This window comes from Lytechinus variegatus, chromosome 2, assembly GCF_018143015.1.
Source record: "Lytechinus variegatus isolate NC3 chromosome 2, Lvar_3.0, whole genome shotgun sequence".
NCBI lineage: Eukaryota > Metazoa > Echinodermata > Echinoidea > Temnopleuroida > Toxopneustidae > Lytechinus > Lytechinus variegatus.
The window spans coordinates 51574255-51588356 of NC_054741.1; the positions used below are offsets into that span (position 1 = coordinate 51574255).

The following is a 14102-nucleotide window of genomic DNA, read 5'->3' on the forward strand; positions in this document are numbered from 1 at the left end:
CGTCATACATTTTGACATATTTGCCCTCTTTCTAAGCAAATTAAGACACTAATACTGTCATGAAGCATATCGATGTTTTCGCTAATATATTCTCTTTCATGTAGAATGTTGACATTTTGTATTAATTGCTGTTATTTATAAAAACAGTTCAGGATTCTTGAAAGAATACTCTGTTTTAAATTATAATTTGCATAATTTATGTAAATTAGGTAATAATAAACAAGGATAGCCCAATTATTTTATGACAGTTTTCTTCCCTGTCTTACCCTAAGTCTTTATTTCCAATTTTAGGGCAGTTCTGGTGAAATATTTATTCTGAATTACTTGTTTTTACTATATCGACATAATATGCAAATTTATGCAAATTACTTGCTTATTTGCATAGATACAGCGTGTCTCTTTGGATGAATCTTTTTCTTTTGACTCAAGGAACATTTGTGCCAAGTGGGACATTTGTACTCAAAAATGCAGCCGTAAGCCCTTTTTTTGCAGTTAACAAGTCTACTAATCACCAAAACCCTATTGTTATGAAGCAGAGCTGACCAAGTGACTGTTAACCACCTGTAGTTCACGAGGCGAAGAGGGCGCCTGTCATAACTGATAGAAGTACGACGATGAAGATCATAGCACCGGCATCGAACAGTCGGAAGTACCGCCGCCTCCGTTCATTCAGAATATCCTGACATTGAATGGTATGAAAAAATAATGAAGGGGGAGATATATATATATATATGTTTTTGTTTTATAACATGTTTTTATTGTCTTCTCAAATCAAATATACAATAACAATATAATATATATATATATATATATATATACATATAAATCTCAATCAAATTATACACTGTGACTGGTGTTAAAACTGACACCAATTGGTGTTAATAGAGGACCACACCTTGAGGTGTTGAAATAACACCCTAGAGATTGAACATGACACCAAAGAGTGTAAATGTAACAACCACAGGTGTTGTAATAACACCTATAGGTGTAAAACTAACACCACCAATTTAATACTGGTGTAAAATAACTGGTGTGGTCCTCTATGTACACCGGTTAACACCACAGTTTTTGCTGTGTACCATCACTAGAAAAGGTATCACAGAATTATTAATTGCACATTATTGTACGGTCATTAAGAATGAAAAAAAAATACAAAATGATAATGAAGAACATGCAACTTGTCACTAATAAAGATTGAAATAAAAAAAAATCTAAATAATAAGAGAAAAAACAGATAAAAATAAAATCATATTCAACGGTGATCGGTATAACTATTCCTTCACAGTCGTCTCTCAATATTTTGACTTCCTTTCTTTTAGCAGGCCTATAACTTTCTTTAATCCGGTCTTCTTTTCCAACTTCTTCAATTTGTCATTGTTTTGTTTAATTCAGTTTTCTTACAATAATAGTACATTCATTGGGTGGAGAATCTGTTAGCCAGAGAAATCCTAATCGCAATGTAGCTCCTGATTGCCTGATAATTGATTGAATGGACAATGATGGACGCGCTTTTACATTTGATTCAAACAATACCATTAGTATGTGCACATTTTCGGACTCCCAATATGCCATTGCAGACGTTAGTACTTATCATGCCTTATTGGCTTCACTAGTGAATGTTCGTTCAACTTAAGGCCTGGTGGGTGTTTCATAAAGCTGTTCGTAAGTTAAGGCGACTTTAAGAACGACTGGTGATCCTTTCTCGTGGTAAATGGTGTATACATTGGCGATTGTTAAGCGCGTAAGAAAGGTTCACCAGTCGTTCGTAAAGTCGCTCTTATCTTACGAACAGCTTTATGAAACGGCCCCCTGGTCACACCGCCGAGCGTTGTTGGAGCGGTAGTGGAGCAGTAGGGAGAGGGGGGGGGGGGTCGAATTTCGCTCACAAAATTGGGGAAAAAAAAAAAAAAAATCGAAAACAAAATAAAAACAATCGAAATCGAAAATGGTGAACGGGAGCGAGCGGTGATGATTTTTTTTCTCTCCGCTCCACGACCGCTCCAACAACGCTCGGGCGGTGTGACCATGCCTTTATGTTAAGATAATGATCTGTATAAAGCGTATTGGGAATTGCGTGAGTATGGAGTTCTTTGATTTCCTTTATCAATTCTTCAGAATATATATATACATATATATATATATATATATATATATATATATAATATTATATATATATATATATATATATATATATATATATATATATATATATATATATATATATATATATAATTAATATATAAATATAAAGAATGAAGGAGATAACGTACTCGATAAAAACAAAATATCATGGGCCAAAGCAGACGAGTTAAAGATAACAAAATAACACGATCTGCCTCATGGATTATGAGGGTCGAGTTAGGCTTGTTCTGTGATCTTAGACCATAAATTAATCTTATCCATGGATTGATTCAATCTGCCTTCGTGAATTAAGGCATGTCTATATATTGGATGATTCTACCTTCTTTGAAAAGCGCTCTGAAAAGTACTCTGAAAAAATTAGTGAAATAGTTCACTCTTTAAGGAGTGAATATATGAAAGAGTGAATATTGAGTGAAAAAAACCTCGGATATCACTGAGGCCATCCAAAATTTGCACTTTCATTCCAAAATCATTCATTTACTAATTCGCTCCTTGGAGACTGAAAATGTTCACCTTTCCTTTGCAAAGTAGGGGTTGAGGACATGGCCAGCAGGGAAAAGGGTCAGTGTATTGTATAGGTAATTTCTTATTAATTCGTTTAAACAGTGTTAATGTGTTATGAAAGCAATTGCTCTGAAAGGGAGTGATTAAGCGACACTTTCTTAAATCTGTAATGAAATATTTTGAACTTATCTCCTTTGCAAATACATAATTATTATAAGGAAATGTACTTAGTGAAACTCTGAATAACGATCCTTAAATGTATATGACGACGCAAGACAGTTGTTATTACTTAAAACTTGCAAGTTGTAAATGCATATAAGATGATTGACTCTAAATAAAAGTCCAATTTTGATCATGTTTGTCATTGCTGTACGTTATGATTATTACTGCTATTATTATTGATTGATTTTAACTAGCATTCATTGCTTTATTACTGTATAGTTTTGCTTCTTCCCCCACAGAAACCTGGGGGGATGATTGTACACACCATCCCCCCAGAATTTTAGGTGGGGGGATGCATCCCCCCCATCCCCCCCGCTATCTACGCCCCTGATTGTTAAGATGGAGTTTTAAGCACCCAGCCTCTCCCCTTCCTCATCATCTTTTATAACATGAATCCCACGCCCTCGTTCTCCCGTTCCTTCTTTGTATTCTGCTTATCTGTCACCAAACATTCAACATTTTTTCCTTGATTAATGTTGTTTTTGTAATACCTTTGCTGTCGTTTCGCTATCTTTCTCCCCATCTTGCCTCGGATAGAGCCCATGGCATACGGCTAACAAGACCGTGATCATGGCCGTCATCAACATCCCAAACACGAGAAATCTGCCGAGGTTCGTTGATGTGTAGGAAGGTACGGTGGCACTCAACCAAGCTGATAGGATGATGAGAGAAACAAAGATGAAACCAGCGAAGATGATTCGTTCACCGGATGAAGGAGGTGAGATGACGAAAACGACCACAATCTGATTTTGAGACAAAACAAACAGTAATCATAAATGACTTCATTAAGACAATACTTTACCAAAACTTCATCAATAATGAGACGTAAAAGACATGATATTCAATTTTTTGGCATACTTAACAAATCGTTTTGTTTGACAAGCATAATTGGTTCAATTCATTTAAAGAATGTGCCTACCTTCCGAAAATCGGTTTATCAGGAATAGAAAGAAGCATGAAATAAACCAGAGAGATGTATAAAATAATCATGGATAGACAATAATGATTTGATTGTATTTCTAGATTGCTTAATACGAAATGTTTCAAAGCGAATTAAGGAGAAAGAAGATACGGAAAAGAGGGAAAGAACGAAAAGAGATGTAAGATACGATGAGATTCGAACCCATTTTTAAATAAAAAGGAAATATTCTTGGCCGAATGTAGCAAGTGGGTGGGGGCGGTTCTTGGCCTCTTAGATTAGAAAAAATACATATAGCAACATTTCACCAAAAGAGTGCACCAGATTTCAATTTCAATCGATAAACATGCAAAAAAGAACCCCCCAAAAATTAATGAATAAAAACAAACAAAAGATGCCCATGTTTAAACATTTTCATTTTGCCTTTTCGCTAACAAGAATGTAACCATCAAACTATTTTAACCCTATCCGGCCTCCCCTGTCGAGAAAAAAAAAAACCCGCGTTAGGCCGTGAAAAAATTGGGAAATCCATTTTTTGAAATGAACATGTTTTCGATTTGGGGGTATTGCAAGAAAATATTTGCAAAAATCAATTGCAAATATTTGCAATTCTAAAACTGATAGATCAGTTTCAGCTGTAGAAAATCAGATTACGCTCCTTGTTTCAAGAAGCAGATTAACAATAAATCACTAATTTGCAATCATTGATTGCAAGATATGTGATTGATTTAAGAACTGAAAATATAGATTTGAAATTGATCGCAAGTTTCTTGCAACACGGCCCAGTAGTTGCAACTTGCAAATGTGTGAGAGGGACAAACATGTCCAGAGGAATTGTGGGAAGGATTAGAATTATTCACCATCCAGGTTGCTATGACAGCCGATGCGATGAGACTATCGGGTTGCTTCCTACGTAGGATGATCGAGACTGCTATATCCTCGTATGTCTCCGGACAGCAATCATATTTCTTGATGTTCTTGGCCAGGGTGGTGTCAACGATCTCCCAGATTGGGTTTGGTGTGAAGTCTTCTAGATCAAGATTAGTGGCGGAAGTACTCAATGATATCCGCGAATTATCCTGCATCCAGGCACCCCAGATCAGCGTGCAGTTCTAAAAGGGGGAAACTGTTCTTTCAGTGTGGTTTTATATAATTTTAGGGGTAATATTTGTTGGAAATTAATAAACTGAATGAAAAAAAATCGAGGTATATAAGATTGAAAGTTTTTTTTTGCGAAAGCAGTTCTGTTGAAACAGAACAAAAATATATCAAACGAAAAAGATGTATTTTCCGTTGACCTGCATGATAACAACACTATATATTAACGGCATATTTACCCAGGGTAGCCACTTCTGTTCCGAAAACTATTCTCACAGCGGGCTCTACCGTTATCATTACCCCGGCTTGTAATCATGCAGTCAGTTGTGCAATGGATCGAATGGTCAACTACCAATCAAAATATATCATAACAATAAACAAACACCGTGATCAGTCTATATGCAGACTTAATAAATCAAGAATAATTCAGGTTTGAAAACAATTATTATTTAATGATTATCAATGAGAGATTCTGACTTCGACGCTTCGCTATTATATTCATTCACTTTGTTCTTTTCGATCGATAACGAGAGAAATTCTTTGGTTGCCTTGGTTATTGAACTAACTACCCAACATTCGTCAATTGATAAAAATCAAGATAATCAATCGAATTACCTGTACATCATAAGGGTACTTGCTAAGGTCCATTTTACACGATGATTTGATGCTAATAGGTATGATGTGATACAGGGTACCATCTGAATAAACCACAGCCTGTACCTCTGACAATATCTTCCTCTCTTCGACACTGGTTGAAAATATTGGATGAGAAAATATTGGATTATCGTGACCAAGACCATTCACATTGAGAAAACCTATGTGTGGTGGCGTATCTAAGGAAAGGGGGGGTAGCAGACGAGAGCCATTTTGAGGGGTGCAAAGTTGGGATGGGGCGACAATGAAGGAAAAGGAAGAAATAAGAAAGAAAATAAAAATAGGGAAGAATAACGAAAAAAAGAAGGCAAATGTAATTATAATCTCATATACATGTATAACCATCGAAGTTACCGGTGCTAAAAGCTGATAGGGGCAATTTAAAGGCATCAGATGCCTTTTTTCCATTTTGTATCAGGTGCCATCATTCTAAATGACAACTGTTTATCTGACCAAAGAAAATGATCTTATTTCTGCTAATCAAGCGGTCTTACATACACACCCTTATCCAAACCATGATGCAGGCCCAACATGATACAAGATCGTAATATCTCCTTTTTTAAAGATTAAAATATTTGTTAGATTTTCAGTAAGTTGAAGATCAAGTATCACAAAGTTCAATATCCATTACAAAGAAATCGTTCGAGAGTGAAGATATTACCAAAGATGAACTCACCTGTTGTAAAGTATGATGTCGGGTTTCCATATTTGCCAAGCAGGGACACGGATGGCTTTGATGCCGTCATATTCCGATTTATTCCAGGATAGACGATCATCTTTCCATAACTGTAACAAGGAGAAGCCCCCCAAAATGATAAAAATGGAACTTGTTAGATCCGCATAAAAGAGAGTCGAATTTAAGTCTTTACTTCATGATTATGTTTCGTACATACCAGTTTCTGCCAGGCAACTGCCGAAAATGTCCCCTCGAATTCATCCTGAGAATGAGAGAGGAAGAGAGACAAAGGTCAGGTACATACAGGAAAATAGGGAGGGGGGGGAGAGATTATAGAAAGAGAGAAAGCGAGAGAGAGGGGGAAAGAGGGAGTGGGGGGGGGGAGGGGAGGGAGCGAGGTGAAAGGGGGAGAGAAGAGAGGGCCCGAGGGATGGATGGTATAAGGAAATACACAATATATTCACAGAATTGTAAATTTACAAACACCCCACACCCACCCACCCCCCAAAAAATGAATAAATAAATAGAGAAAAGAGGTGATACGTTTCTTACCCACATTAACACACACATAATCTCTTGATGGGTAATAAGATTAGATAAAGAGAGGTACCAACTTCGAACACACCCTCATTAAAACAATGTAATCAAATGGACAGAATCCTGGGACTGATCCCGATGTCAGAATTGTTTACTCCTCAAATAATATTGTTTTCGTTATCTTCCTCTTATGTAGTACATTGCCGAATGGGGGGGGGGGGATCTGGGGTGAAATAATCGGCGGAGGTCTTAATTGTTTTTGTGGGACTTTTTTTAGTGCACAGTAGTTGTACATTTATCTACATTTTATGGTGCCGAGAATAATAACAAATCATTCGCATATTATATCGTGCGGACATTATCACCCCACCCCCTGCATATAATAAATTGATGCGTCACTGCCCTTGTTACGAGCAATTCATTCCAAGTATTCCGATAATTAATTATTGCTGATGATTTCTATATACAACCATTAAAAATTGGTTAAAAAACATTATTGACCTTGGCAAATAAAACAAATTTTCATCTTTTCACAATCAATTTAGTTGTTTCCTTGTGAGCTTTCGCCTTTTCGTTTCTTCAGGCTACTTCAGACTAGCGCTGATTCGCGCCGTATACCGGTAAAAGCTAAATAGATTGTGTGAAAAAAAGAACATTTGTTTTTATGAATTAGTGCCACCAATCAGAACCCCTTTTACGGATCGACCTTACCAGTTTGGTGATACTTTGAAGGATAATGGCTATCTCAACCTTGGTTGGTTGACTGTACGATGGTGGGTTGTGATTGTTATATGATTCAAGTAGGGTAGACGTCAATGTGTCGTAAGGACCGAGCTGATTCCAACCTGACAACGTGGGCAAAGAAGATATAGTCCATTAATGATTTTGATGAATTTGATTGCTCCATCATTCGAATCCACAATCGTCGGATTGATTTCAAAGTGTATAGGCCTAATCATGGTAAAATCTGAATGAAAATCAAGGTCGTTATTTTTTAATGGGTTCATAATGAAATTTGGTATGTTGACTTTGAGAGACGATTGACAAAAAATTGATACGTTCCGAAATGATATGGGTGTATATACGTATTTTGAGGAAATAGTGTGTCAAGTGCCTAAAAGCGGCTATTGCTTTTCCAAGTCTTTTGTTATATTCCTAAAATCCTTATGTATTGAAATTATAGGCATGCAATTGTTTTGTACACTCTTAAAATGTTGGGCAATATACTGTCCACACGACAATCGGTTACAAAACTTATCCAAGTCTGGGTAGTTTTCAACCAAGAATGTGTAGTTTTCACCCAAGGCACACACACACAATATTGGTTTAAAACTTTCCAGAATTGAATAACCAATGGGTTCATAGTGAAATTTGGTATGTTGACTTTAAGAGACGATTGGCAAAAAATTGATACGTTCCGAAATGATATGGGTGTATATACGTATTTTGAGGAAATAGTGTGTCAAGTGCCTAAAAGCGGCTATTGCTTTTCCAAGTCTTTTGTTATATTCCTAAAATCCTTATGTATTGAAATTATAGGCATGCAATTGTTTTGTACACTCTTAAAATGTTGGGCAATATACTGTCCACACGACAATCGGTTACAAAACTTATCCAAGTCTGGGTAGTTTTCAACCAAGAATGTGTAGTTTTCACCCAAGGCACACACACACAATATTGGTTTAAAACTTTCCAGAATTGAATAACCAATTACATATGTCGCCCAACAAGAGTGTACATATTTTTGTTAGCCAGGGTTAGATAACACATCGTGTTGGGCTACTGCTATGTTTTTAAAGCCATAATCAAATACTATATACATGTACATAGTTCAGTGCTCTACAAAAGTTAAGCGAATTCTTCGTTTCAGATAATCACGTGTTTCTGCTCATGTTCCTTTCATTGCTGTAAGCGGTAAATTGCTCATTCGTCCACTGCCAACTCATCCACTCACCACATGGTCTACCTTCGTATAGTCTAATGCCATTCCATCCATCAACATTTCGTCTGAACAAACATTTGGCCCAATTACTATTTGGTCCAATCATCACCTCGTCTAATCACCAGTCCATCTATTACCATATATCGTCGCCAGTGGTGTAACTACGGGGGGGGGGGCATGGGGGCACGTGCCCCCCATCGGCTGGCCCCCCCAAAAAAAAACGGGGAAAAGGAGAAAAAGAGGGGAAAAGGAAGAGAAAACGTAGTGGGAAAAAGAAGAAATTGTTGTTCATTACAGTGTTATATTATGTTATATAACATAAGAAGCATTTTTTCATAACTTCATGAAACATTATTTGCTTAAGTGTGTCTTCATTGTTCCTGGTGCTTGCATAGACTGTTTAACGAGATATATAAACCTGCTGTACTAAAGCCTCCTGTTTTCAAATCAATATACAACAAAATAATATATTTCCTCGCAATTAGAGTTATTATTGGTTTAAGTAGTGATATATTCTTCTTTTTCATGACTACTGAAAGTTATTGCCCTATTTTAAGGTCTTAATATAAAAAATTTCCTGTCCGTGCTAACGTTCGCATTAGTGCACTCTAAAAATGAAGTGCTAATTTAGCTCTTAAAGAGCGTGTATAGTGACTGCACTTCGGAGTGCTTATTTGTCTAGTTCATAGACAAATCAGCACTCCGAAGTGCAGTCACTCTCTTTAAGAGCTAAATTAGCACTTCATTTTTAGAGTGTGGATTGGTGAGATTTCTGCTCTTCATAAACTTCTAAAATCAGTCCTTAAAATGTCTATTTTTCTGATCTGAATATCAAAAAAATTTTAGCTCGCGCTTCGCGCTCGCATTTGGTTAGTGAAATACGTGGGGTCTAAATTTTCAGCTCACGCTTTTGCGCTTGCAGTATTTGATTAGTAAGATGCGTATGATAATCATGATTACAATGACTACAAAAGGTGCTTCATGACTGTGTTTAGATGTAATTCTAACAAAATCAGCAAAGGATGGCACTAGCATTAGATGACTATGGTAAGATATTCAAACTCTTAATGGATTCTAAAATATAATCCTTAAAATTTCCTTGTTTAGGGTCAGTATATACAAAAATTTTAACTCGCGCTTCGCGCTCGCATTGTTTGTTTAGCGAGACAGTTAAGTATCATGATTACAAAACAATTTGCTTATAATGTCCATTTTTAGCTATCAATATAAAAATTTTTCAGCTCGCGCTTCGCGCTCGCATTATTTAATCAGTGAGATACATATCCGTTTGATGGCACTGCATGTCCTTAAAATATCTCTATAAGGTCAGTATACCTGACAACTGAGCGCGCTTCGCGCGCTCCCTAAGTGACCCGAAATTTTTGCTGGTGCCCCCCCCCAATGACATGACCCACGGTACGCCACTGATCGTCGCATAACCAGTTGGTCTAATATTCGTTTTATTTTCATTCATTTTGCCCAATTAACACTTAGTCCAATAGACAAAATGGTACATAGACTATATGGCTATGGGACCAACTTGATATTAGACCGAATGGTGAGTGGACGAAATGGGAATTAGACCATGTGGATATTGAACGAACTGATGGTAGACCAAATGCTAGCAGACAAGTTGGAAATTGGACGAATTGGCATTGGACCAAATGAAAATAAACCACCGTTTGCTATAGCAGTTGCTTTTAGTTTCGGCAACAGCAGTCACGCTGGTGCAAAAACCATCACCAGTAAATCGCTTTTAATTTCGAATGGCATATTCATGTCACAAGCCATCATCCACTCCTCGATCAGAATCAAGCAGCCCTCTTGTAGCTAAGTAGTTTATGATAGGGGAAAAAAGAGTAATAATTTTATCTCTTAATTGTCGAAATTATAATTTTTTTTCACAGAGATTAATTCCTAGTATATTAATTCATCTTGTATAACTTCGGTTTTAATAATCTACTTGGCTTTATGGGTTTATACCGTATACAAAATAATGCAACACTTCCGATTAAGCCAACTTTGATTCAAGTTCTCATGCTTTTATGCATTTTTTTCAACAAACACTGGATCTTGAAGCATTTATAGCAATTACTTCTGTGCGATTAAATATACTGTAAATTCACAGCATAAGCTTTTGGTTGCAGTTGCTGTCTTCAAACAATTACTTCTGTGCGATAAGATATACTAAAGCATAGCTTTTGCTTGTGATTGTTGTCAATTCGTATGCATTTGATGTAGTTTCAGTCATTACTTCCACTCGTAATTGAGTCTTCATGACCAGTAAAAACGTTTTTCAAGATGCTTTTCAACAAACCCCCTCGACCAGCGAGTGTTCTGTCGAATATGGCTCGTCAAATCTGGATTAATCTTACAATCAATGAATTTAATGAATTCACGCCCTTTTCAGAGTTCAGATTGATACCAAACTACACAGTGTAACTGGAAATCAACGAGAACATTTTGAAGACATATCGTAGCCTTTAAGTTGGATATTTTCCAACCTACATCTGAAAATATAGATGCTGACTCACATAGCAACACATGGAATTTTGAGGAAACGTTCACAAGGGGCTCACGTTCAGGGTACTCTCAATTCATTCAAAATTACAGCAATGTACATGCATATCTCTTAATCATAATAATAAAGCATGGTTAAGCCCTATTCATTCAAAGTTTTCGTTATGCAATTCTCCTCCCTGTAGGGGCGACTCCAGTGTGTTTTGATAAGGGGGTGGCAATTAATTCGACCCTAGCACGATCGATATTTTTCTCAATTGAATATCATAGGGGATATAGAGTTACATAAGTTTGATCTCTATCCATGATAACTAGCCCCCTTTTCCATATTTTCACTTCTTGAAAAATCATGGGGGGCGGTCGCCCCTGCCCCCTGTATATAGCACCGCTACGGTTCCTTCCAAATGACAAATCTACATGTTATGCCAATGACAGCGCCTTAAAGTAAATCTAAAAGAGCCACATAAGAACACATTAATTAATACGTTAGATGTGATTACCTGCAGGCTATGATTATTCAAATTTTAAGTTCATACCCACACTCCAAACCTGGGGCCGTTTCATAAAGCTGTTCGTGAGTTAAGAGCGACTTTAAGAACGACTGGTGAACCTTTCCTACGAGTTGAACCATCGCCAATGAACATTTTGGTGTATACCATTCACCACAAGAAGGGATCACCAGTCGTTCTTAAAGTCGCTCTTAACTTACGAACAGCTTTATGAAACGGCCACCTGAATATTCAGTAAAATTTTACTCAATGATGTGTCATAGGGCCAAAAGTATACGCTCGTTTGAAGTAGTACAAAGGACGTTTCAGTTTTACAGTTCTTCAAAAACGATGCATATAGAATTTACATATTATTATTATAATTTGTTTACACCAAACATCCATATTCGTCTTTACATGATTCTAATACTTTTTAATGTATCCTTACAACCATATTCTCTCAGGTAAACGAATAAATTATAGCAATGAAAAGAAAGAAGAGAAATGAAAGAAAAGATATAAGTTCAATTCTGGAGAAATTCCATCATCGAGATGAAGAAGAGTGGAGACCAGTGTATAGTTTGGAGGGATGAAGACAATTTGATAAGTTACCTTGTGTGCACTGAATTGCAATGAAAGAAAGGGCCATAAATACCGGAAATGACAGCAATGACGTCATCTTAAACCATCCTGGAGATTGGAGATGAGGTAAGAATAAAAGTAATTAACTTATATATGCGTCAAGGAGAGATGCTAAAATTAAAATGAGTTTTGGTAAGAAATGTGGGTCAGTATAATTAATTATCAAAAGAACAAATCGACGATTTTATAGACATAAACCAAGAAACTAGTAACGGTGCTTTTATTCCTGATGCAAACAACACTTTTCATTATTGGAAATGTGGTACTTGTTTTACTCATTGAATGAAAAAACAAATCTCCACGATTTTTTCCCCGTTCTTGTTTTATATTCATTTTTAGCTAGTGGAATAACAACGATGAATTACAGTTACATTATTGAAGTAGACTATTGCTAGATTGTTATGACCGATAGTTGGACCAAGGAGATATCGTTAGAGGTGATATCTCCTTGGTTGGACCGGGTGCTGGACGAATTAAATTTGATGTGTGTGACCCTATTGGTAGGAAAGCATGAAAAAATTGTTGGTAAGGAGCCAAAAGACCGACGGCTCAAGACCTTCCTTGCTAGTGGGCATTCATATATCAGACTTGGTTTTGAATCCGAGTACCAAAATTGTACTTCAAACTAGTAATTTGCTTAAATACACCAACTATCTTACCTTAACACAGTACTGAAAATACCAAGTTATGGTGGGATTTAAGTGACTGTATCTCATTACTCCTCCCATCGATCAAAAACGTTCCACAAAAATTAGAAATTTCATAAGCATCAAATATTAAAATCTCTATGTCATTTCAGTCAAAATAATAATGCTTGAAAAATGAACTTACCAGATTTATATCAATATGGAGTAACCTGATGTGACCAGTACCTTGGATTACCTCTGAAATGACAGATCCCTCCTGTGGATAGGGACAGGGGTGTGTGTTTGTACCCCTCACCATCCTACAAAAGCAGCTCAATACACCCCTGTCTAGCACGACTGTGAATTTGTGAAATGCATGTAGATACAGCTAGATGTATCAGTCACACCGCCGTAGTCATGCCCAGATCGATCAAGCTGAATACGTTAATTTCAGTGGCATACCGTTGATCGCTTCATAGAGTCGGTATTGTTCCATTGCCTGCGTCCTCCTGCGACATTTTAGTGCGGCCCTCGGAGGAAATTTGCCATCTTAATTCCAAATAAAAGTGTGAAATTAAAGGGTATTTCATATGACGTGAGGATTGCAATGCTCTTCAGTGCATCAAAATAGTTAATTATTTTAAGTGGCGTAATGAGCCAACATTTCTTTAGGGAGCCAAATATGGTGTATCGGGCTAAATTATAAAAAAAGAAAGAAAAAAGGTTGTGAGCGAGGGGGCAATTTTTTAAAAATATTTTTTATTACAAGAATCCAATTATATGATAGATTTTGACATAAAATTCAGAAAATACTATCACATCTCACCCTTCTCTCTTTCATTTTTTTCCTTTTCTCGTTTTTTTCTTGGTCGTGAAAAATTTCGGGGAGGGGGGGGGGGGGTGAAAGCCCCCACCCCCTAAAGCCTCTCATCTGTATGCCACTGATTACATACATCAGTCAATGAACCATTATTATTCATTTCATTTCTCATTTCCATATTCGAATTTAAAAATAAAAATAAACATCGTAACTAGCAAGTCGCAATCATAACACATTTCATTGATTGTATCATTGCAGGCTGGATTGATTAAGATCTTGAAATACTGAGGTATGCATAGTTTCGACTCAACT

At 36.6% G+C, this 14102-nt stretch overlaps 1 protein-coding gene across 1 annotated transcript; it reads right to left on the minus strand.

Moving 5' to 3' along the window:
* Window positions 1–568: 568 nt before the first annotated feature.
* LOC121406851 (neuronal acetylcholine receptor subunit alpha-6-like) lies at window positions 569–13348 on the minus strand. Its single transcript, XM_041597723.1, has 9 exons — window positions 13176–13348; window positions 12315–12392; window positions 7464–7597; window positions 6433–6477; window positions 6216–6325; window positions 5501–5633; window positions 4648–4899; window positions 3360–3611; window positions 569–679 (listed from the first exon to the last, which is right to left on the minus strand). The coding sequence occupies exons 2-9, from the start codon at window positions 12379–12381 to the stop codon at window positions 569–571; spliced, it is 1104 nt and encodes a 367-aa protein (XP_041453657.1). The 5' UTR covers window positions 12382–12392; window positions 13176–13348.
* Between the last annotated feature and the right edge of the window lie 754 nt (window positions 13349–14102).